The sequence below is a fragment of the Tupaia chinensis genome, unplaced genomic scaffold (genome assembly GCF_000334495.1).
Source record: "Tupaia chinensis unplaced genomic scaffold, TupChi_1.0 Scaffold139757_1, whole genome shotgun sequence".
Lineage (NCBI taxonomy): Eukaryota > Metazoa > Chordata > Mammalia > Scandentia > Tupaiidae > Tupaia > Tupaia belangeri.
The window spans coordinates 318404-344237 of NW_006199637.1; the positions used below are offsets into that span (position 1 = coordinate 318404).

The following is a 25834-nucleotide window of genomic DNA, read 5'->3' on the forward strand; positions in this document are numbered from 1 at the left end:
AAGAGTGAACGTTAAAAACACTTATGAGAGCATTTGGAATAAGAATTATTTCCCTGGGGCTAACAGGTGGCATAGTAGCTAAAGCGATGGATTCTCCATATGGCCAACTGCAGTTCAAGCCCTAGATCCCACAACTTGAATGTGCTATACAAATGATGACCCAACACATATATAAATTCACTTTGGAAAGTATCAAAAGACATAAAAACAGTATGACCATCAATATTAAAATGTATTATAAAATTTCTACAATCTAAAAAAAAAAATCTAATATGGGGTAGAATTAAAAGACCAATGGAACAAAACAATTCTGAAACAGATCATAGCTTGTATAAGAACTTAATTTATAATAAAGGAATCCAAAAGGAACCCAAAGGGAAAACAACAGATTTAGAGAGAGAGAAAATCATTGTTGAGAAGAGACAAACTCATTGAGTCTGGAGATCAAGGTATTCCCCACTGCCAGCTGCTTTCCACCTTAAGTAAGGTGGCTCAGGAAGGATGGCTCCTATTTTTACATAACCCAACACCTTGCCCCCCAACTTGCATTTAGGAAATGACAATGATGGGGGTGGGGGAAGGACAGAAGTACCTTTGTCCCACTCAAGCATGCCCTTGGGATGATGAGAATCTGAGAATCCACAGCCAGTCTGTTGATAATTTAAGTATTTTCCATAAATCTGATTTATGTATGCCCTGCGTGTTGCTAAAGGTTTTTGATCCTGCCCTTAGTCTGCTTGACAGTTGCCAAATTTAGCTATCAGAGAAAAATTAATATTAAATTCTTAACCTCACACCACTAACTAAATAAATCCCAAATAGGTTCAATAATTAAGCATGAAAAATGAAAACATCCAAAGGAATAAAATATATAATTTATAACTAACCCTTGAATTAGGAAGATCTATCAAAGCTTAAAAGCAATGTAAGAATTTATAAGGGAAAGTCTTTTAACTATGAAAGATGTACTCTAAAAACTTTGCTCAAAGGCAAATGACAAACTGGGCAAAATATCTGTAATAAATATAAAGACTTAATATCTTAATTATGTATTTTTTCAAACTCCTTAATAAGAACATTAATATCTCAATTTTTTAATGGGCAAATAATATGAACAGGAGATTACCAAAATAACACCAAAATACACATACTACAACAAAACACTTTAGGGACCAGCAGTTAGCATAATGGCTATGTCGCTGGATTCCCACGTAGTCGACCGCGGTTCATGGCCCGGACCCAGTGGCTTAAAAGTCGCGCCGGGCGCGTGTGCGTGCATGCCCAAGATCCTGAGAGGAGAATGGAGGAGAAGGGATTGCGGTGTGCCATCCCCCCTGGGGGGTGATTTCTTGCTTTCTGTCTCTCTGTCTCTCTCTGTCTCTCTGGCGAGCGCACGCGCCCTATCACAAAAAAAACTCTATCCAAAAAAAAAAAAACTTTAAATGTTCTACTTCCCCATAATCAAAGAAGTACAATTCAAACAGAAATTTTTATGCACCAAAATAGAAAAATTAAAGAAAATAGAGTCACTAAAAAGTCACATTTTTAAACAATATTTAAATATTTTGGGAAGTCTTAATACAGTATCAAGTTATAAACACAGAGGAGAGGGTCAGCAGGTGGCACAGAAGTTAAGGATGCTGGATGCCACATGGCCAACTCGGCAGTTCGAATCCTGGACTCAGCAACTTGAAAAATACGCCAGGTACATGCATGTGCATGCCCAAAATCGCAAGAGAAGGAAGAAGGAGGGATTGTGGCATGGCCATCCTCCTAAGAGGTGATTTCTCTCTCTCTCTCTCTCTCTCTCTCTCTCTCTCTCTCTCTCTCTAGTACACATGCCCTACAGCAAACTAACAATAATGACAACAAAAAAAGTAGATAACTACATGTAAGTACAATCTTGTGGAAAAAAAAGAAAAAACAGAAAAACTGTACAAGTGATCATTTTCCTTTCTCCTTTTTAATATTTTCAGATTTTATACAATAAGCATTTTTACAAACCAAATCATTTCAATAGTCCAATAAGGGGTCAGCAGGTGGCATGGTGGTTAAGGGTGCTGGACTCCCACATGGCCAATTACTGTTTGAGTCCTAGACCTGGTGGCTTGCTTTCTCACTTTCCCTCTCTCTCTCACTCTGTCCCTCTCTGCTCAAATTAAAATAAATAAATAAAATGTAAAAAGTTAAACAAAATAATTTTTAAATATAGTCCAATAAAATGAGGTTCCATCATAAGTACGTGACAAAGGTTAGCTAGTAATTGTGGTTTATTCGTAATAGCCCACTAGTAGCTAACATCTGTAGAGTGCTTACAGGGAATTAAGCACTGGTCCAGGTACTTTATACAGTTACCAACACATGTGCTGCTCACATGAATCCTTGAGATCTCCCTCTTACAGAGGACAAACTGAGGCACAAGAAGAGGAAGAAGGTCACATGGCTTGGCAGGGAGAGAAGCTGATTAACACCCAACCAGTCGGGTTCCAAAGCCCACACACTTCATCATCATACCATACCAGCATCATACCATACCACCCCGGCAGGCTACAGGATGAAATACTGTGCAATCATGGAAAATAATGTGATAGAGAAATGTTTCATTGCAGGGGAAATATTCACGGCACAGCAAGTGACAAAAGCTGACTGAAATCGATGTATCAGGGTATGCATGAGGGGTAGTATGTATGTAGGGCTGTGTGTGTGTGAAGTGGAGGGAATTTCTGTTGGTATTTTGCTATGGGATGCGTGTACTCTCCAGAGAAAGAGACAGATAGAGAGGAGGAAAGTGAGAAATCACACCCCACAGGATCAAAATCCCTTCTCCTCAGGATCTGGGACATATACACACACGTGCCCAGCATATTTTCCAAACTGCCAGGTCAAGGACTTGAACCACAAACATAGCCACATGGGAGCCAGTCACTTTAACCACCACATCACCTGGCTGGCCCAAGAGAGACGGGGGAATTTAAGAAAATATCTGTCAGAAGAGAATCACACCAGCTCATAAGCAGAATCAAAAAGCTGGCCTCACTCACTTCCTAATTTTTCAGGTTCCTCACGACCTGCAGAGCCTGTATTTCCTTGGTAATAAGGTCTCTTCCTCAGCCATTGATACCACCGTAGCAGGATTTCAGGGAGATCTGCAGGGCTGGCTGTGCTCCAGGTGGGTTGCCTTCTTCCAATCACCATACTGCTCACAGCAGGAGGTAAGCACAGCCCTCACGCTCAGATCTCAGTGATGAGAACATCATCAGTCTCCCCACCAAACAGCACCCAAGAGATCAATCCCAAGAAAAGACAATTTCCCCAAAAAAAGATCAAGGCAATCCACCACATTTCCTTTTTACTGGTCACAGCCAGATGCCTAAGACTCCCATCCACTGGTTTTCTTAAGCCATAAACCTGACCCAATAGCCCGATCCTCCCCACACCTCCAAACGCTTCTCCTGGCCCTGTGCAGCTCCTGGTCTCCCGTCAGTAACAGCCTGCTTCGTCTCTGCTTTCTCCACCTTTTCCTACAGCAGCACCCTGGCTCTCTCCTGAAGACGCTGCTTCCCTGCAGTCCTCTCGTGTGGCAGCTGCAGTTTATCCCACGCCATCACCTGACACTAGCCAGGAGTGGGTAAAGTGCTTGTTTTATTCGTTTTCACTATTATAGCCCATTTCCAGAACATTGATCTCTCTGGGAGGAAGTAGAGAGGAAGGGGGAGGAGGGGAAGGGAGGGAAGGAAGAGGGGAGGGGAGCAAGGCAGAACTGACTGGAGGCACAGGCCATCAAACCAACTCTGCTATCCACTATCTCTTCCTTGGGGAGCCACAGCCACTCCTTCAGTAAGAACTTTCGTAGCTGGTTGGCCCTCCGCCTTTCTCTCCTCCTGTCTTTGCTCATGGAGACTTTGACGCCCACCGAGGAGCCACCTAACACCCTGGCTGTCAGATCCTTGAGCTTTTCACTCCCAGTGAGCCTTCCCTCTGCCCCAGCTAAGCAAACCAGGCTCATCCTAATCTCTATACCTCCACGATTTTTATCAAAAGCATCAACTATTTCCTATTATTCCCATTACTCACTTAAGTACCCCCATCCAGCTTCTCCTCATCGGGAACTACGATCCAATCACTTTCTCAGTCTTTCTCATCAGGCCCTCATCCCTCCCGACCAACCAGCATAGATTTCACAGTGCACTGTTTAATTACTCCCATGCATACATCTTCAACTCCACCGCCACTTTTCCCTATTGTACATTCTAGCAAAGAGCTAACCCTGCTGCTGCTGAGCCCTCCACGTACTTGGTACCCGCAGGGTGTTTAATATGACACCTGATCCTGAGCACTGTCTTCTGCTAAGTCGATGACCAGGAATCTCAAGTGTGCCCTCAGCCATGCCTGGAAGTCTGCCACACTTCCTGATCTATGATCTATTCACATTCCCTCTCCTCAAACCTCCAGCTGCCCTTCCCTCTTCTACAATCCTACAATCCAGGACTTGCTTATTTTCTGAGAAAATAGAAACAGGCAAAAGAGAATTACTTATTTTCCCACCACTTCTTTGTGTGTGTGTGTGTGTATGTGTGTGTGTGTGTTTGAGAGGTTTTTGCTATATGATGTGTGCACTCACCGAAAGACAGAGAGAGACAGAAAGCAAGAAATTACCACCCCAGGGGGGATGGTCACACTGCAATCTCTTCTCCTCCATTCTCCTCTCAGGATTTTAGACATGCACGCACACATGCCCAGTGTAAGTTTCAAGATGCCACGTCTGGGATTCAAACCACGGTGAACCATGTGGGAGTTCAGCTTCATAGCCTCTACACCACCTGCTGGCCCCACCAGAACTTCTCTTCTTAAAAAGTGGTAAGTTGTGCCGGATCTAATGCAAGGTTAACCATTACACTGAACTCCTTTCCCAATTTAATTTTTTAAGAACTTTCCTCCTACAGTTGTCCCCTACTCTCCTAGAACTTCAATTTCTACCTGTCTCTTAGATCCTTCTCATGAGTAAGTGTGAATGAATAAGCCAAAATCAACTCCTAACTTTAAAAAGTCCTCTCTAAATCCACATCCTACCCATTTATTACATAAGCCCTGGGGGGAAGGTGTATTTAAACAAAAAGAATTTAACTATTTTACATAAATTTCCACTAAGTTAAATAACATTGACCTTACCATATTTGGGAGCACACTTAAAATACTGGACTTTCCCAACGCTTCCATTGTTTTTTCCTTCTGGCTCATCCAGTTCGATGCCTGCCCACTGCCCACTCGCAAATTCAGTTGTTCCACAAAATCTTAGTGTGCCAACCTAAAGAAAATACAAAGTAAATTTTGAGAATATTAGTAATTCTAAGAATCCTACTCTTGGAACTTTACCATGAAAAAGTTTAAAATTCATTCTATCAAAACAAACTTCAGAAAAAGAAATACTACCAAGGATAAAAAGGAAACATTAAATGATAACAATGAACTAGTCAATTCAACAAGAAAAATGTAAGCATCCTAAATGTGTCTGGACCCAACAACTGAGCTTCAAAATGCATGATGGAAAAACCAGCTGTTCAAGAGAAGAAACACACAACTGCACATCACAGCTGGAGACCTGAATGCAACAGAGTAGGAAGACGATCAGTAAGGATATTAGAAAAACTAAAAGCAGCTATTCGCCTGTTTGACCTGGCATGTATTAAGCCCACCACCCAAAACAGTAGAATGCAAATGTAAAAAAATAAAAAGCATTTTTTTTAAAAAAGTGCTCTTAAAACATAATGGAATTAAATAAATCATTAATAGAAATATATAAGAAAATTTCCAAATATTTGGAAATAAAACAATGTACTCTGAAATAAGCCATAAGTAGAAGAGAAGAAGACCATATGGGAAATCAGAAAATATTTTGAATTGAGTAAAAATGAAAATATATCAAAATTTCTAAGATGCAGCAAAAAGTGTGCTTAGAGGAAAATTTACAGCATTAAATTATTATATTAGAAAAGGTCTTGGGCCAGGTGGTGGTATGCTGGGTAAGACGCTGGATTCCCACATAGCTGACTGTGGTTTGAGTCCCAGACCTAGTGGTTTGAAAACCACAACAAGGAGATAGATAAATAAATAAATGTGTTTTAAAAAAAGAAAAGGTCTCAAATCTGGGCCAGGCCCATGGTCTGGTGCTTAAGGAAGCCATGTCCTACATGGCTAGCTCATGCTCAAATTCCAGTCCCAGCAGCTTGAGAAACATGCTGAGTGTCACCCATGAGTATGCCCAAATCCCAATAGGATGAAGAAATGGAGGAGTAGGGATGGCAGTATGACCATGTCCCACAGGGGCTGCTTGCTCGCTCTCGCGCTCGCTCTCTCTCTCTCTCTCTCTCTCTCTCTCATTCTCTAGCTTTCTCTGGTGAGCACATGACCTCTGAATATTTTATTTATTTATTATCATCATAATCTTGTTTACATTGAATCACATATAACTTTACAGTGTATTACATTTCTTTTTCCAGAAGGAATACCATGCATATCAGTCAATACAGAGACATTAAAATCCCCATTTCATAATCCAATAGCTTTTCATTATTTTTCCTGATCATCATTATCATTATTATTACAATTACTTTTTAAACAGCCAATCATTACTTCTCATTTTGCTTGCAAAAAGACTTTACCCAACATGAAATACTTCTCAGATCAATCCAGTTGAGAATACTATACACGTCGTCATCAACAGGTAATAAACCATATCTGTGTGACCTCTGAATATTTTTTAATAGAAAGAAAAAAGAAGAAAAGATCTCAGATCAATTACCTAACTTCAGCCTTCAGAGGCTTGAAAATAAAGACCCAAAACAAGCAAAAGGAAGGAAATAAAAAAGACAAGAAATTGAGAACAGAAAAGCAATAGAACATCAGTGAAACTAAAAAGCAACTTCTTTGGAAGTATACTTATTAATAAACCTATAGCTGAAGACCAAGAAAAAATAAAAACAGAGAGAGAGGATACATATTACAAACATCACAAATGAAAGAGGGACTGATAACAGACTCTTGGTCATTTAAAAAGATAGTAAGAAAATACTATGAAAACTCTGCCTATAAATTGGACAAATAGGATAAAATGTTCCAATTTCTTGAAAGACACAAACTGTCAGAGTTCAGACTGGATTGAATTTATAGGTTAAAAACCTTTAAAAAGTCTGTCTCACCAGTAAATTCTGCCAAACAATTTAACAAAAAAAAATTAATATCTATTCTATCTGAACACTTCTAGAATATAAAGGTGGAGAGACTGATTCCCAATTCATTTTGCAAAGCCAACATTACCTTCATGCCAAAATACACCAATATCTCACATAAATAAACACAAGACTCTTCAACAAAATAATAGCAAGTCAAATGCCCCAATATACAGAAAGGCTAATACATCATGACCTAATGAGGTATATCATGGGAATACAAGGCTAGTTCAACATTTGAAAATCAATCAATGTAATTCATCAAACATTACTAAAGTGGGGGGGGGAAAAAGACTTAATCTTGGCAGATGCAGAAAAAGCCACCAGAAAATTTTAATATCTTTTCATAATGTTAACAACTGTTTAAAATTATTAACAAACTATAAATAAATGAGAACATTCTCAACCTAATAAAAACCACCTATTCAAAAGCTTCAGCTAACAATTATATTTAATGATGAAACACTAAGTGTTCTACCCTTGAGACTGAGAATAAGGCAAGAGAGTCAGTTCTTACCTTTCCTGTTTATCATTTTACTGGGGACCTGAGACAAGGAAAATGTATACACAGATGTTCCTTGACTTACATTGGGGTTATGTCCCTATAAACCCACCATAACTTGAAAATATCATGACTCTCAAATGTATTTAATAGACCTGACTGTTCAGTCTAGCTTACCTTAAACAGCTCAGAACACATACATTAGCCTACAGTTGGACAAAAATCACTTTACAGAAAGCCTATTTTATAATCAAGTGTTGAGTATCTCATGTAATTTATTTAGTACTGTACTGAAAGCAAAACCCAGAATGGCTGTATGGGTACTTGAAGTATGGTTTCTGTTGAATGCACATCCCCTTTCATGCCATTGTACATTCTAAAAACTCTAAGTCAAATAGACTGGAAAAAAGGAAGAAAAATGTTTCTATTTGCAGACAAGTGATTGTTTACACAGCATACCTCAAAGAATCTATAAATAAAAAAGTCAATAGAACAGTAAATTTAACAAGGTTACAGAATACATAGTCAATATACAAAAATAAACTATTTCTATATACTAACAATGAACGATTGGAAAATGAAATTTCAAAATGCTACCATTTACAATAGCATCCAAAATCATGAAAAACTGACCTACAAATTTAACAAAGTATGAGTAATATCTATATGTTTAAAACTACAAAACCCTGATTAAGTTAATAAACAAGCCATACAGGGATCAGCAGATGGTGTAATGGTTACATCACTGGGCTTCCATGTAGTCTACCACAGTTCCAAGTCCCAGACCCGGAGGCTTAAAACTCACATCAGGCACATTTGTGTGCATGCCCGAAATCCCATGAGGACTGTGGTGTGGCCATCTCCCATGGGAGGTGATTTATCACTTTCTGTCTCTCTGGCAAGCACATGTGCCCTATAGCAAAAATCTCTCTCTAAAGATAAATTATATATATATATATATGATATCAATAAGAGATTGATATCAATAGAAAAATATGTTGCATTTGTGAATTCCAAGACTAGTCACTTTTAAGGTGTAAATCCTCCTAAATCTGATTTATAGAGATTCAACACAACTGGATTCAAAAATCCCAGCAATATTTTTGTCTATAAAAATCTACAAGCTGGGAACCAGCAGTTAGGGTAATGGCTATGTCGCTGGACTCCCACGTAGTTGACCGCAGTTCACGTCCCGGACCCAGTGGCTTAAAACACATGCCAGGCACGTGTGCATGCGTGCCCAAGATCCCGAGAGGAGAATGGAGGAGAAGGGATTGCGGCGTGACCATCTCCCCTGGGGGGTGATTTCTCACTTTCTGTCTCTCTGTCTCTCTCTGTCTGTTGAGCGCACGCGCCCTATAGCGAAAACCTCTCAAAAAAAAAAAAAATCTACAAGCTGATTTCAAAATATACATAGAGGGAACCAGCAGTTAGTGTAATGGCTATGTCGCTGGATTCCCACGTAGTCGACCACAGTTCGCGTCCCGGACCCAGTGGCTTAGAACTCACGCCGGGCGCGTGTGCGTGCGTGCCCAAGATCCCGAGAGGAGAATGGAGGAGAAAGGGATTGTGGTGTGACCATCCCCCCTGGGGGGTGATTTCTCACTTTCTGTCTCTATGGCTCTCTCTGTCTGTCTGGCGAGCTCTCTATAGCGAAAAAACTCTCAAAAAAAAATGTACATAGAAAGGCAAAGTAACTAGAATAGTCAAAACAATTAAAAAGAAAAATGAAGGTTTAACACTACTTGATTATAAAACTTACTTAAATCAACACTAATAATTATGGTATTGAAGAAAGGGTAGTCATTAGATCAAGAGAGTGAAATAGAACCCAGAAATATACCCACGTGTATATGGTAGGTTGATTTTTGGAAAAGGTATAAGGAAATTCAATGAAGAAAAAAAAATAGTCTTTTCAAAAACTGGTGTTTGGAACAAATAGATAATGATAAACATTTAAAAATAAAATGATAGCCAAGCCACAGTGGCATGTGCTGCTAACACTAAGATGCTATGCCCCCAGGCTGGGAGGGATCAGATGGAAGACCTACGTTTAATTCCCATCCAACCTAAATGCTAGGTATGGCGGTATATGCCTACAGTCCTACTCTGGAGGCTAAGGCAAAGGATGGCGATGGTAAGATTGCTGTCAGGAAGGAAGGACATGAGGCTCAGTACTCTACACAACAAAAATTAACTCAAAAGTAAATATAAAGTAAATGTAAAATATAAACTATAAACATCTAGAAAAAACAGTATTTCTTAGATATATTAAACACACAATTCATAAAAGAAAAGTTGATAAATTGGACTTCATCAAAATTTTAAACCTTTCTCTTTAAAGAGATACTGTTGAGGAACCAGCAGTTAGTGTAATGGCTACATCGCTGGACTCCCATGTAGTCGACCGAGGTTCGAGTCCCGGACCTGGTGACTTAAACTCACACCAGGCACATGTGCGTGTGTGCCCAAGATCCCGAGAGGAGAATGGAGGAGAAGGGATTGCCGTGTGGCCATCCCCCCAGGGGGTGATTTCTCGCTTTCTATCTCTCTGTCTCTCTCTGCCTTTCTGGCGAGCACACGCGCCCTATAGCAAAAACCTCTCCAAAAAAAAAAAAAAGATACTCTTGAGACAATGAACAAGTAAGCAACAAAATGAAAGAAAATATACATGAAAGGAGACAAAACAGATGTTAAAGTTAAATCTAGTTAATTGCTATATGCACATTCACTATATATGCTTCTACTTTTGTATTAGCTTTATTTTATCCAAAGTTAAAAAATAAACCAAAAACAATAGAATAACTCTCAAGTTCATCTTCAGACAAGTACAGGAATACTATAGAACCTAAATGTCAATCCTAAATTTAAAAAATAATCTATGCATCAATAATTTCTTGATATTTTAGCTCCACAGACAGGATAACAAAAGCTAGTGGGTTGTTGGAAAAGTCATGATGCTTTTTTTCTATGAATGCATTCTCTTGTAAGTTGGTGACTATGTTTTGTTTCCCTTGTGAGGCAATTTCCTCAATAAATCAAACCTCCAAATGTCACTAGTTTTTGAGAAACTTGCATCTCCCTTCCCACAAGCACACCCAAATGTTGAGATGTAACCATGCTGAGAAATTCAGCGTCTAAGAGGAAATTCTCTGTCCTAGTCCCTATAACTAGCTCCTGATTAACCTTAAAATTAAGAACAAAAAACAAGCTTTTTAAGTGCTCCATATCAAGTATTTAAAAAAAGAAAAGAAAGAAACTGGTAACAAGTCAATGTCCTAAGGAAACTGACATTTTGGGGAAAACAAGTGTCAGGAACATTTTCAACGGGGTGGCCAGAGTTGTCCTCTTTGCCGCATATATCTTTATTATCAGGTTATATAATATGGATGAGTTCCCAGTTTGTGAGATCTCAAAGACAAACACCCGTGGGTGCCAAGGATCTCCTTGCTCAATTTCTACACAGTAGTGGCAGTGGGAGAAGCAACACTTGGGTTCAGGGTTGCTGCAGAGATCATTCCTCAGTCCATGCCTCTAAGTCTGTCCACCAGTCCTACTATACTCCACTATTTTCCCATTCAAATTTTTTTAAAAACATATTCATTATTAAATTCAAAAGAGTTTATATTCATAAATGATAATTTAGAGAAAACTTACATCTAAGTGTCACACTTCCAGTTAAGTATCTTTCTACTTATATATTGAACCCATTTATATAAAACCTGAAAATTCTGACCATACCGTATGCACCTTTGGACAAAGGCCACAGACATAATGAACCTGAACATGGTGTAGGGATCATTCATAGTTATTTACTATACCTTCTGTCCTGCAATAACAACACGATCTCCCAGCTTCAGGCCAAGTGACGTAAGCATTGCCTTGCCAGTCACATGATCATAGTTTGAAAGCATGGCCTTTGTGATATTACATGACAGAGGCACTGCATCTAACAGCATCTGCTTGATTTCTTTGGCTGTTGCCGCAGCGTCGGCCATTTCTAATGGCATGTCTACAGGGTCTGGAACAACATCAGCAGGGATCTGGCCTTTGTCATTCTATAAGGGAAGGTAAGAGACAACGTTCAGTTTACATCTTCTAAGAACTCCATATGGTCATGTAAAAGCATTTTAAGGAGACTTTTAAGACAAAAGTATTCATCTTTTATTTATTCCCAAGTATTTCTGAACATTAATACCTACCCGACACCATTCTAAGTGCTAAATATTTCACAGTGAAAAAAGAAGCCCTGCCATACATATGTTCTGGCCTGAGATAGACTATAGATGATTAAACATGTAAAACATATGGTATGTTAAATGGCATTGAATATCATAAAGGAAAAGCAGGAAAGAGGAAAGAGGGTTAGAGAACATGGGACAGAAGAGGCCACTGGGGAGCTATTTATTGAAAGTGGCAAGGGATGGCCTCACAGATAACAGGCATTTCATGGAGATCCAAAAGAGACGAGGGCGCTCCGAGAGGCTATCTGGCAGGTTACCACTGGGAAGGGCAAGTGCCAAGCCGTGAGTGGAGGCCATGCCTGACTGCGCAGATAGAAAAGAGGCAAGTTTGGGAACAGAAATCACAGGAACAGCTGGCTTCCCTATCCCAGACCTAATCATTCCACTACCCCACAGCTACCACTTCTGCTCTGTGACCTTGGGCTCCTGCCCACTCATGGTGTAACTCAGATTTCAGAAATGGAAAACTACAGGATTTTAAAAATTAATTTGCTTCCTAAAATGTCAGAAAACAACAGAAACAAGCACCTTGACGCACCTCCCCCAACTTCCCCCAGCCTTGCTGCCAGGCCAAGATCATGGGCACACCCAAGCACACTCACAGGCTGAGGCAGATCCAGGGTGAGGACCCTGAGCCAACCTACATGGTCTCAAGCAGTGCCCCTACTGCCTGTGTCACCACAGCTGGACCCAGAAAAATGTGTTTTTAATACTTCTAAAATTTGGACTATAGTCAAGAAACAGTTGTGTCCTCACTCACTATAAAGGAAAGACTATGTCTGAGATACATCCTGTGGCAAGATGGTCAGTTACAAGCCTACTATCATCTGCATGCTGTTCGTGAAATAAAACACCTGTCATACAAATTATCACACTTGGTTTTGGTTTTGGTTTTTTTGCCAGAAGGTGCAAGTGCTCACCATAGAGACAGAAACACAGAGAGGGGGAGCAGGAGAGGGAGAAAGCAATCCCGGGCAGGTGTGGTCATGCCACAATCCATCCTCCTCCATTTCCCCATCCTGTTGGGATTTTGGACACACATGCACATGTGTCCAGTATTTTTCAAGCCACTGGGGCTGGGACTCAAACTGATCAGTTGGCCATGTAGAATCTGGATCTCTTAACCATCTAACCATTAGGCCAGCCCTCACTTTCTCCTGGCATCAGGAAAAAAAAAAGCTATGAACAAATCGGATAGGAGCTCTCACTGTAGATGCATAGATGATAACCAATTAAAAAGCAAAATACTAGTAGTATTTCCAGTTTGCTAATTAGGAAAATTAGGCAATAATAGTGACTCGCCCTATGTCACTGACACGATCACCAGCAGAGATGGCATTATAACCCATGCCGTCAGCACCCTAACCCAAGCCCACTAGACCCTGAGCCTTCATCTGTCTCCCGTGATAGCTTCCCCCAACAGATTTATCTCTCTTCTTATGTTCCCTAATCAAAAACCTTAGACTTAATAGGAAAGAGTCCAGATTGTTATCTTCTTTCAATACGAGGAATAGAGAGTCCTTTAACTGAGAAACTTTTTTCCCTCACTTTTTCACTGTTGATAATCTCTTTCAAATAATCCATATGGATAAAAAAAATGAGTCTTTTAAAACAGACTTAGTTTGCAAATGCTTCACATTTGTTTGTTTTAAAATTCAAGTCCGTTTGATTCTAAGTAAAAATATAGTAAGAAGACACATTATCGGATTTCTGGAATGGTGATAGAATAATATAATCCCATATTTCAAGGAAAAATACAAAATATAATAAAGATATACATAGCACTAGTGTTTACTCTCTAAAGAAAGGGGGAAGGGAATTAAAATGTACATATTAAAATATATTTACAATAGATATCTTACTTTAGACTTTTACATCTTCACTTTTTGGAGCCACTTCTGTTAACTCCCATAAAATCAAGCAACTAAATCATTGTCAAGGAAACTAAATAACAGTAATACTAACAAAGTAACAACAATGATGATGTCTTCCCAGAATAAGAAAGGTTAACTGCGATCAGTTATGGAATTCCACTTTCTTCTAAAATAGTGGTTATCGCGGTACGGGAATGGTCCAAGAGCTTCTGCTAACCCACATGCTGATTGTTTTTGTTCTTCTGTTCATGTATGTATTAGCTCTTAAACTATGGCAATCTATTGGTTTATTTCTGGTATGAATTAATAATTTAGCTCAATGAAATACCTCGTTACATCTTACTAATTTCAAAATACTATCTCCACTCATGGCGTTTTGTCAACAATTGTGCTGGCCAAAGCAAAGCTATGCCGCCTTCACATTGCAACCAGAAGGAACTTCAGTGGCCTTCTTACAGCTACTCCTTCTGCCTAGTATGGTCTTCTCATCTCCCTCCTATATCCGTTAATTCCTGCCTATACTCAATGCACTCAATTTAGATGTCGCCTCTGAGAAGCCTTGGGAAACTCCCCCCAAGGCTGTGGCCCCATGGCACTCTGTGCCCCACCCACCCATCACATCACACTGACCTTAGCACACAAGGGGAGACTGACTGCTTACCTCCCCCTCCCACCATTCAGGCTGTCTCAGCAGTAAGGATAAGGACTTTAACTTTGTATTGGTATATTTTCCCAGTGCCCAATACGCAACGCAGTCTCAGGGAAGGAACAGCCCATGGCATGGTGGTAAAGGTGACTGGATCCCACATGGCCAAGTATGCGGTTCAAATCCTGGATCCAGTGGCTTGGAAACACACCAGGTGCATGTATATGCGTGCCAAGGTTCTGGAAGGAGAAAAGAAAGAGAAAGGACTGCAGGATGACCATTCCCCCCCCACGGAGAGGGGAGCTTTCCCATTTTGCTTCTCCCTCTTTCTCTCTCTGTCTCTTTCCAGTGATTGCATGTGTCCTACAGCAAATTTTTAAAAGAAAGGAAGGAAGATTAAAAGCTTGAGACTAACCAATGGAGTTAAACAGAAAGAAACGCGGCAAAGAAGTAGCAAAAAGAGGAGAAATAGAAAAGGGGAGAGAAGAGGAAGCTTTTTCAAACGTTCTCTTCAGCTCACCCCCAATCCTTCAAGAGATGGTATAGACCCAATTTTTAACAGTCAGAGGCTCAACTATGGTGACACAGCAGTAGTGCAATGCTCTGTAGCACTGGAGGCCATTGGAAAATTAGGGTTCAATTCACAGGTTGACCTGTACCCACCCGGAGTGTGAATATGTTCCTGTGATTCCGGCTGGCCAGGACAGAGTGTGACCCTGTTGAGCATGTTTCTTTTTCTGTCTCTCTCTCTCTCTCTCAAATAAATAAGTATTAATAGATAAATAAATAAAATAATTCTTCCCAGAGCAAGTCATTGTTATTAATATGAGGAAAATGAAAACTGAGAATCATTTTCTAGAAGACAATAAAATGCCAAAGGATTTGAAGATCATAAAATTTAATGCTGTGTAAACTTCGGAAATTAGTGACATTATTACCATGAAAAATCTTTTTTTTAAATATTTACCAAATATTTATTCCTATTCTTGAATGTGCATTTAGAGCTAATTCTCTTTCCAAAAGAATGTGAAATATAATTTACTAGAAAAATGTAACTTTAATATATGCATTTGTGTTTAACAGCTAACATTTCATAAATATATCAAAGGCCTAAATGAAAGATACATAAACTTGAAAATGATGGCACACTAAATTGGATTTTATTCTCCTAAATGGAGGCTTTGTAGAACTTATCAGTGCAAGTTGAAAAGTTATCACTATTATGCCTTAAATTTACACAAGACAAAGATTATCATTATTACTCTTTATATGTGGCACAAAAATATAAAGTATTTGCCTGCTTTTCTATTAATAACAACATCCAGAGTCAACTCTTCACCGAGAAATCATACATGACTTTTTAATTCTCTTAATATTTTCTACTTTCCAGTCAATCTCTTACCCTAAATGCAGGATTTGCTCCATGCTCCAATAAGCATTTTATGGCACCTGCACACAAGTTATATGCTGCAATATGCAGAGCTGTTCCAAAATTAAAGTCACTGCAAGTGGCATCCACATCTGCAATTAAACACCACAAGTGTATTAACTGAAAGTTTAAATTTAGCTGTTACAATTTAAAAGGAGACAGGGCTTTTAATTTAGGGGGAGGAGACTAGGGAAGAGACTTTTTAGCTATTTATGAGACTTAAATCAACCTACTAGAAGCATTAGTTCACAGTAGGACAAAATCTTTCACTACAGTCTGGTTAAAATAATTAATTTATGATTTTATCAGTACAATAAAATTCATTATACAATGGAGTTATACTCACATGAGTTTTCTAGCTATCACAAACTAAACTGTATTTTAAAGCAGTTAATGGCAATAATTTGTATTTATAAAAGCAACTAGCAGGCAGGCAGGTGACGTGGTAGTTAAGGGCGCAGTACTCCCACATGGCCAACCGCAGTTCAAGTCCCGGACTCGGCAACTTGCTTTCTCACTTTCTCTCTCTCTCCCTCTCTCTCTGTCTCTATCTCACTCTCACTCACTCCCTCACTCTGTCCCTCTCTGGTCAAATTATAATGAATCAGCAAATAAATAAATTAAATTAAATTAAATAATTTTTTTAAAAAGCAACTAGCTTATCATAACCTTGCTCTAAATCTCTTGCATATCTGGCATGAAAACTAGAGAGTTTAGGTCAGATATCAGCAAACCATGATGCATAGGTCAGATCTGACCCATTCTCTGTTTTTGTAAAATTGTATTGGTACACAGACACGCTCAGCCTTGACTGCTTTCATGCTACAACGGTGAGACTGTGCAAGTGCAACAGACCATATTGTCTGAGAAGTCTAAAATATTTACTCCCTGGCTCTTTGCAGTAAAAGATTGCCAATCCCTGGTAGGCAAAACAAGGCAGAATTTTCAAACCAGTAAAAGACTAGTTAAACATATAAAAATGCTTGCGTTCAGAGAAAGAAATTCTTAATTGTCTTAGCAAACTTAGACTTTCTAATAAGAAAAGGAATCTTGCAATTCTAAGGACATCTTAATAACTTTTAATAACTCATCATGTTATACTTAAACACAGGAAATCCTCCAGATTTGGGAATCTCATTTGAGAGATTTCCATAAGAAGGGTTTAATATTCCTCCAGTTTTACAAATCCTACTTTAAACTAAATGACACCACCCCATACAACATACTCACAACTACAGCAACCCAGACAAGCTCAGGACAAATTCTGTTGAGTATTAAAGACTTAGTACTGTCAACAGAGGCTTTCCTCTCAACATCATGCAGAAAGTTAAAAAAAAAAAAAAACATAGAATTTTACAGAGAAAATGAACAATTATGCAAATCAGAGGTTAGAAACAAAAACCTTGGGGAAATTTCTCTATTGAATCTCTAACATGTCCTCTACAATGAGGAAGCATTGCAGACTCTCTTCAATTTCAAGTATTCACTTGCTCCCAGATTTTTCTCAAAGGAAAACTAATTCCAAAAAGAAAGACCAGAGAGAAAAATCTAAATACCAGGACAATCAATTAGATATTCTGATCTTCAATTTCATTGGTGATCTTCACCATCATAACAGGGGGAAAAAACTGAAATTTCATTCTTTTAGTTGAATCGCAGAATTTCTGAACTGAATGCCATCTAAAATGAGTATTCTTTATTGTTTCAATACCTAGCTCTGAAGGCTTTATTGCTCCTGGCTTTATTGCTTCCTGGCTACCCAAATGAGATAAAGGAATTATAAAGCATATAGAATCAATTATACATAAAATCCACGTTACAATGGTGAACTGCAGAGATAGGAAAACCCAGAGAATACATTTTTATTTTGTATCTCTTTGTACTAAGGCTTTTGTAAAAGAATAGTGATTAATCTTCAATAAAGAAAATTTTATCTCAGAAATAAAATGGGGTAGGGAGGCATGTGAAACAAGATAGATTAGAGGTAAAAATCTCCCTGAATTAAAATTTTATGCCACTAATTAAGTGTTCATTCATAACACATCATGGTGATCTGATAGTACTTGCCTTTGGGTTTTGATGTCTTCAAAATCACTCTTATAAGTTCTGGGACATCAAAATAAGCAGCATAATGCAAAGCGTTCATATTTGTCCAGCGACTCCGCAGACTGACATCTGCTCCCAGATCAATAAGCTGAGTTGCGAATTTTACAGCTGTCTCAACATCACCTAAAGGAGAGTTCCCTAAATTATTTTTCTTCAGTACAAATTTTAGGTTCCAATGGGTGGCTAGCTACTAATGCCTTTTAAAACCCAAAGCAAATAGCGTCCTGAATATACACTTACACCTCAACAGTTTCACTTTTAGGATTTATTCTCGGAAAATAAGCACACTCGAGAATGTGGGTAAACACTTAACTGTAAAGATCTCCATCACCGTAGTGTTTATTATTAATACAATTCTGGAATAACCTAAAAGTATAATAATAAGAAACTGTTTAAGTGAATATCTATGGAATGGAACACCATGAAGCCATGACAAACCATGCTCTAGTGCAGGGCTACTCAAAGTGTGTCCTACGGGCCACTGCCGGTCTCAAATTGTCATCAGTTGCACTTTTTGTAACTCTCTTATTTTTCCCTATTTAATGTTTTTTTTTCTGATTGTATTAATCCTAATGTAATTTTATGCCTTTCAAGAAATATCTGAAATATCTGACATCTTTATTTCAGATTTGTATTATAAATTCATTTCTTATTGCATTTTACAAAAGTAGCACTCTATAATGGATTGTGGGGAGAAAAAAAGTCCTTTGGCAGTAACTGAAGAAGCCCTATTTCATACTTTATTGAAAAAGAGACAGACAATCACAAAATACAGTCGAGTCAGAGAGACAGGTTTATAAAATGGAAAAGCACAGGAGATTATCAATTTCAAAAAATACGCCCATGCATGAATGTACACAGGACTTCAAAAAGTTTGTGGAGAACAAAATTAAAGAGTTTATTTCGATACAAGAAAAATTGGAATTCAGGCAGTTTTTTCTAATATGCATTTTCCATGAACTACTTGAAGATCCTGCATATATAGAAACAGACCTTGTATGAGCCTAAAAACTGAGGTCTGTGAGGATTAATATGCTTGGAAGACTGACTGTGCATTGTCAAAACTTTGCTGTAAGCCCTCTTAGTCTCAACTGTAACTAGTTACTCTCACTTAGTGAGAGACCAGGCATGAAGTCTTCCAGGAAGGTTGGGAGGATACAAAGAAGAGAACACGGTTTTCGGAAAGACCTAACTGAATCCTCCCCTGAGCAGGCACTATCACCACCATTACTAAGTTTCCTCCCCAGGGACTCTGACTGCCATATCATAGGTTGTGTAATCACAAATGCAGAGGATCTCAGCAATGAACAGACTCACCACGTACTTACCAATGCCGTGAGCGCCAGATTTGCAGGTATAATGTAGAAGAGTCATATCTGTCAACCCATCTCTATCATTCACATTGCAGCCTCTCTTAAGAATCTGAGGAAGCCAAGAAAATATGATTACAACGTGACCACTGAAGCACCAGTGACCTTCAAACCAATGCCAAATGACTTCTCAGTAAATGTACACTTAAAACTCTTCCAGCTCAAGGGTCCATTTTAAATGGACAGTAACAATAGTGAAAACTGAACTTGTCACCACATTAGAGGAACTACTTAAAGATTAGGCAAAGGTAATCTGACACTCCAAATATATTTCTCTAAAAAATTAGGAAATTTTTCCTTCAAATGGGTATAATGATATTTGAAAAACTATAAATGCTCTCTTCCTACAACATGACGACATGCTGGTCAAGAAACTCACCCTCAAAAAAAATGGGTATTTTTTTAAATTACACTTAAGACTAGATCTTCACCAAACCACCCAAAAGTATACACAGAATACTATGGTAATCAAATCCCCTCCTAAAATGCATAAAGCTAAAAAAGAAAAATAAGAAAAATGCCTCTCCCTGCTCCCCGCAAAAGTCAATAATGCCAGACCTCCAGGTGTAAGAAAGTGCAGAACAGGACAGAATAACAGGAAGAATCTACAGCATTAACTCACTACCCTATGAAAAACCTGGAAATACACAAATAATAAACATCAGAAACGTTAAGGAGTTTCTCCTTTAACACTATCTTCCCACTGGAAAGATGGGGGTGGGGGGGAGCTATACCATTAAGAACCCTAACGGTGCAAAACTTAAAATGTAGAAACTCCATACCTCATTTCCAATAATGTCAATGTTTTGCTGGACCTGAGGAACCCACTGTCTTAAAATGGCAAATAATTCTGAAACCGAAGTTTTGGGATCAAAGAGGATTTCCTGACATGAAGCATCATTAGGATCAAAGAAAGAAAACTCTGTTTGAAATTAAAAAAGGGAGGGGGTAGATTAAATTTATTAAAACTGTCAAGTAAATACAGTGAAAATAATAAATAGTAAGATCAAAGTTTAAACGACACAAATATTTTTAGATGCTATATAAAGTAGGTTTACCTTGAGCAAGTTTCAAAACTAATTCTCCTAGAATTATCAAAAAATATGAAGTATGTCTGAATTGTTGTGACAAGAAGATTTTCATGCATCATACTACATTCTAAGGTTAAACCAAATGTGAGTGCACATATCTCAAATTTCTTTGAATCTTGCAAGTACTAATTCTAAGGCACAGAATAACTTCTCAAATTTTATTGATATTCTTGCCTCTCAAAAGATAAGGTTGGGGCTGGCAGGTGGGGTGGTGATTGGAGTGCTGGACTCCCACATGACCAACTGTGGTTCAAGTCCTAGACCTGGCGGCTCTCTCTCTCTCTCTCTCTCTCTCTCTCTCTCTGTGTGTGTGTGTGTGTGTGTGTGTGTGTGTGTGCACATGTCTCTCTCTGATGAAAAAGAAGAAGGATAAAATAAAATAATAAAATAAGTAATTCTTTGAAAAACAGATAAATGTCATGAACAGTAGATTCACATCTGTGATTAAAGTATGCATAAAAAGAAATATGACAAAATCTTAAGTGTACTAAAAAAAAATTTTTAAAAAACTCGTAAATATATATTGTTTTTACCCACTGAAGAATCAGGAGGAGAAATACTATTCCAGCCCAAAAAAAATGAAGTAATAGCATTCAATGCAGAAATAAAAAAAGAACCTTGGTACAAAATAATTGGGTTATTTTGAAATCTGCATTAATAAAAACATGGACTACTAGACAAAACTGAACATACAATCTAAATTATTTCTTAAAAGTTCTTTCCTAAGATTTAGAGAAAAGCTAGCTATCATTCTATAATTAGAGAATAGATCAGTACATGAAAAAAATAATACTTCAAGAGACGAAAATCAGATTCTACTGTCCTGAACAATCATACTAGCTCGATGTGACCCAACTAGTAAGTAGCAAATCTGTGGCAGAAAACCAGGTCTTGTCACCAAAGTCTTTCTTCCTCTGTTATGCTGTTCAGATAACTCACTGCTGAGCTCAGATTGTGACAACACACCAAAGTAGTGGGATTCTTTTTTTTTTTTTTCTTAATTTTCTTCTTTGTATTTTTACGTATTTTTCAAAATTATATTATATAAACATAATTTTTACTTTTAGAGTCAGGATAGCTAAAAGATGAAAAGAATGGCACCAAACCAAAGACATGTATAAAGGGAAACAGCAGTCCATTATAAGAGAATAAAAAGACTACTAATGAGATGCTATACAAAATCTTAGACAACAGAATGATCTTGTTAAATAAAAATCAAAATGGATGTGAGGACAAACCTTTGCCTCTGCGCCAATGCCCCATTCCCACCCCAGCAAAACATAAACATGCATTTCCCAAAATACCTGTTTAAATTGTAAATGAACCTTGAGCTTTATTTCTCTGTCACCATGACTCAGCACACTATAGCAAATTAGCAACAGCCTAGCTAATCCTCTTGGCCTAACCAACAAGAATTAAAGCTATATGAATTTCCTCTGGTTCGAAACACAAAGGATAATTTAGAATTGCAATAACCACTTTGGAAAATTTCTAATTTAGATAAAACAGGGTGCCCTTGAAAAGGGCGGATCCTGAACCACTTAAAGAGATAATGAAATACATTGTTTGGATCCAACTTCTTTTATAAACTAGTGACCTTTGTATTATTGTATCTGATACATGGCTAAAATTTTAATGAAAACTGTAAGATCTCAGTGTGTATATGTTTATGTATAGTTATGTTAAACAGATATAAATAAAAACAAGTGCTTATATGAAGAGACTTTCAAAAGTTAGTGAAAAAAATGTGTATTATGGAAAAACTGGAGGGATTTCAACTTTTTTTTTTGCACTAAAATTATCTTGTTATAACATGTCTGAACAAGGTCTAGTTTGAGACCAAAAAGGGTAAGACATTATTCAAATAGAGCCCCCATCAGCAATATGAATTCTGCTAAAATTGAAGCAAGAATAAAGCATCAAATTTATGGTGACGTTTGAGTGAAGAATGATGAAATCACTGATACTTTACAAAAAGTTCATGGGAACGATGACCCAAAGAAATCAGCAGTTTACAAATGAGTAACTTGTTTAAAGAAGAGATGAGACAATGTTGGAAATGATACCTGCAAAGGCAGACCTCCACATCAATCTGCCAAAAAAAAAATTAACCTCGTTCATGCCCTAACTGAAGAGGACTGATTAACTCAAGAAAAAATAGCCACCACCACGCACATTTCAACTGGCTCACATTACACAATAATTTTGATGGAAAAATTAAAGTTGAGCAAACTTTCTGCTCCGTGGCTGCCAAAATTACTGCTCCTGGATCAGTTGCAGATGAAAGCAGGGGTTTCGATGAAAATTTTAAACAAATGGGCTCAAGATCCGGAGGCATTTATTCAAAGAACTGTAACAAGAGAGGGTACGTGGCTTCGCCGCGTGGTCCTGAAGACAAAACATATTCAAGGCAATGGTCACAAAGAGGGAAGTGGTCCCCAAAGCAAAAGATAATCCATCAAGTGTAAACGTCATGGCAAGAAGCTCTGTGGAAGCTCAAGGCATCTCGCTTGTTGACTTCCCAGAGGCCCAAAGAACAGTAACATCTGCATATTGTATTTTCAGAAAATTAGCTCCAGCTTTAGCAGAAAAATGCCCCGTAGAGCTTTACTGGAGAGTCATCTTCCACCACCACAAGGCTCCTGCTCATTCCCCTCGTCAAACAAGACCACTTTTCTAAAAGTTTCAAGAATTTTGATGGAAGATAGGAATCATACCACCTTACAGTCCTGATTTGGCTCCCTCTGACTTTTTTGTTTCTGTATCTTAAAAAAAAAAAAAAATCTTTAAAGGGAACTCATTTTTCTTCAGTTAGTAACATAGGAAAGACTGCATTGACATGGTAAAGTCCCAGGACCTTCAGACTTTTAGGAAAGACTAAGTGGCTGGTATCACTGCTTACAAAAGGATCTTGAACTTGACAGAATTTACATGGAGAAAGAAACAAAACTTATACTTTTACTTTATAAATTCCATTTTTCCACAAGCTTTTTGAAGTCCCCTCATATAAATGAAATATACCTAAAACTTACAGAAAATTATGAACTAATCCAAATGTTTTTGAAGTTAAAATGACTTGAGCAACTTTGATAAATAAAAATATTATTGGTTTGAATCTTCTAATATGTTTGACAAACCTCTCAAAAATCAAATTTTGACCTCAGACTAACTTTGGGATTTTTCAGAGGGCCCCAAAAGTCTCAAAAAAAAAAAAAAAAGTTCTCTTTTCTAATAAACCAGAAAGATGTTAAATTAATTAGGCTTATTTGCATGGAAAGCATTGTCAAATAAAATTGAAACTAATTAGGCTGATCTACTATGTTAAATTGCATGGGAAGCATTGTCCAATAAAAGTGATACTTAACCTTGCTTATGTTATATCTGAATGGCAGTATGTTATTAATATATATGTTCCAGAAACTGAATGAAATCCCTAGATATTTTACTACATTCTGGTATAATTTTATCAGTCAAAATTCAGTATCTGGAAAAGTTATCACAGAAATAACTGAATTTCTTTGTCAATTACATTATAATGAGCTCTCATCAAATCTTTAATGATGGCCATTTTAAATTTTTGTCATACACACACATTATTTTACACTGGCACTTTCCTGAAAACTTTTGCAAGCAGCTATGATTCAAAACTGCAAGATTTATGTAAAAGACTCTTGACAAGTACAGGTTTCTAATAACCTTAAAGTTATTCTGTTGAACTGGGTGAGAATTTCCGGAACTCTAAGAGAAAACTTAGAGCAGAAGGAAGGTAGATATCTAAGCACCAGTGCATTCTAAAAATAAAATCCTCTAAATCCATCATGTGCTTAAAATGAATGTTTTCACATAATAAAAATGCTGACAGAAGAAATAAAAGCATTTAGCTTAAGAGGCAGAAAAGCAATAAGCAATTGTATTTTTGAAAAAGGAAAAATTTAGCAATTTTATAAAAACCATAGCAAATGATTTTAGGAAAAACTATGAGTACAAAAAAGGTCATAAGACAGAAGTCAAGTTACTGTTCACAGAAAATAAGCACAGCTACTTAACATACCACAATCTGAAGGCATTGGTGCTGCAGAAATGGAAAAGATTACTGGTGTGTCAGAGCCCGAAAATAAAAATGGGTATCTTCCAATCAAAGGATTTCCTTCTAATGGAAAATCTGGAAGGTCCTCTATGGTCATCTTCTAGAAAGCCCCCTATAATGAGAAAGAGAAAAAGTTTCCACTTTATTTGTATGCAACTTAGATTGCCTTCAATCACCAAAAAAAAAAAAAAAAAAAGCAAATTTTAATGAAAACTGTAAGATCTCAGTGTGTATATGTTTATGTATAGTTATGTTAAACAGATATAAATAAAAACAAGTGCTTATATGAAGAGACTTTCAAAAGTTAGTGAAAAAAATGTGTATTATGGAAAAACTGGAGGGATTTCAACTTTTTTTTTTGCACTAAAATTATCTTGTTATAACATGTCTGAACAAGGTCTAGTTTGAGACCAAAAAGGGTAAGACATTATTCAAATAGAGCCCCCATCAGCAATATGAATTCTGCTAAAATTGAAGCAAGAATAAAGCATCAAATTTATGGTGACGTTTGAGTGAAGAATGATGAAATCACTGATACTTTACAAAAAGTTCATGGGAACGATGACCCAAAGAAATCAGCAGTTTACAAATGAGTAACTTGTTTAAAGAAGAGATGAGACAATGTTGGAAATGATACCTGCAAAGGCAGACCTCCACATCAATCTGCCAAAAAAAAAATTAACCTCGTTCATGCCCTAACTGAAGAGGACTGATTAACTCAAGAAAAAATAGCCACCACCACGCACATTTCAACTGGCTCACATTACACAATAATTTTGATGGAAAAATTAAAGTTGAGCAAACTTTCTGCTCCGTGGCTGCCAAAATTACTGCTCCTGGATCAGTTGCAGATGAAAGCAGGGGTTTCGATGAAAATTTTAAACAAATGGGCTCAAGATCCGGAGGCATTTATTCAAAGAACTGTAACAAGAGAGGGTACGTGGCTTCGCCGCGTGGTCCTGAAGACAAAACATATTCAAGGCAATGGTCACAAAGAGGGAAGTGGTCCCCAAAGCAAAAGATAATCCATCAAGTGTAAACGTCATGGCAAGAAGCTCTGTGGAAGCTCAAGGCATCTCGCTTGTTGACTTCCCAGAGGCCCAAAGAACAGTAACCTCTGCATATTGTATTTTCAGAAAATTAGCTCCAGCTTTAGCAGAAAAATGCCCCGTAGAGCTTTACTGGAGAGTCATCTTCCACCACCACAAGGCTCCTGCTCATTCCCCTCGTCAAACAAGACCACTTTTCTAAAAGTTTCA

The 25834-nt window shown here is 37.8% G+C and overlaps 1 protein-coding gene across 8 annotated transcripts in view; it reads right to left on the bottom strand.

Annotated features, from left to right (window-relative positions):
- Positions 1–25834, bottom strand: part of CLIP4 (CAP-Gly domain containing linker protein family member 4) — a 90968-nt gene that overhangs the window by 41753 nt on the left and 23381 nt on the right. For 7 of the 8 annotated variants that reach the window (XM_027765790.1, XM_027765788.1, XM_027765787.1 and 4 more), the window contains 6 exons: positions 20180–20319; positions 19356–19449; positions 17989–18150; positions 15895–16013; positions 11550–11786; positions 5170–5305 (listed from right to left, as the gene is read on the bottom strand). In XM_027765790.1, the coding sequence (XP_027621591.1) occupies positions 5170–5305; positions 11550–11786; positions 15895–16013; positions 17989–18150; positions 19356–19449; positions 20180–20319 (888 nt within the window). Of the gene's footprint in view, positions 1–5169; positions 5306–11549; positions 11787–15894; positions 16014–17988; positions 18151–19355; positions 19450–20179; positions 20320–24539; positions 24684–25834 lie in introns of those variants that run through there. The other variant, XM_006162119.2, reaches the window with a different exon arrangement.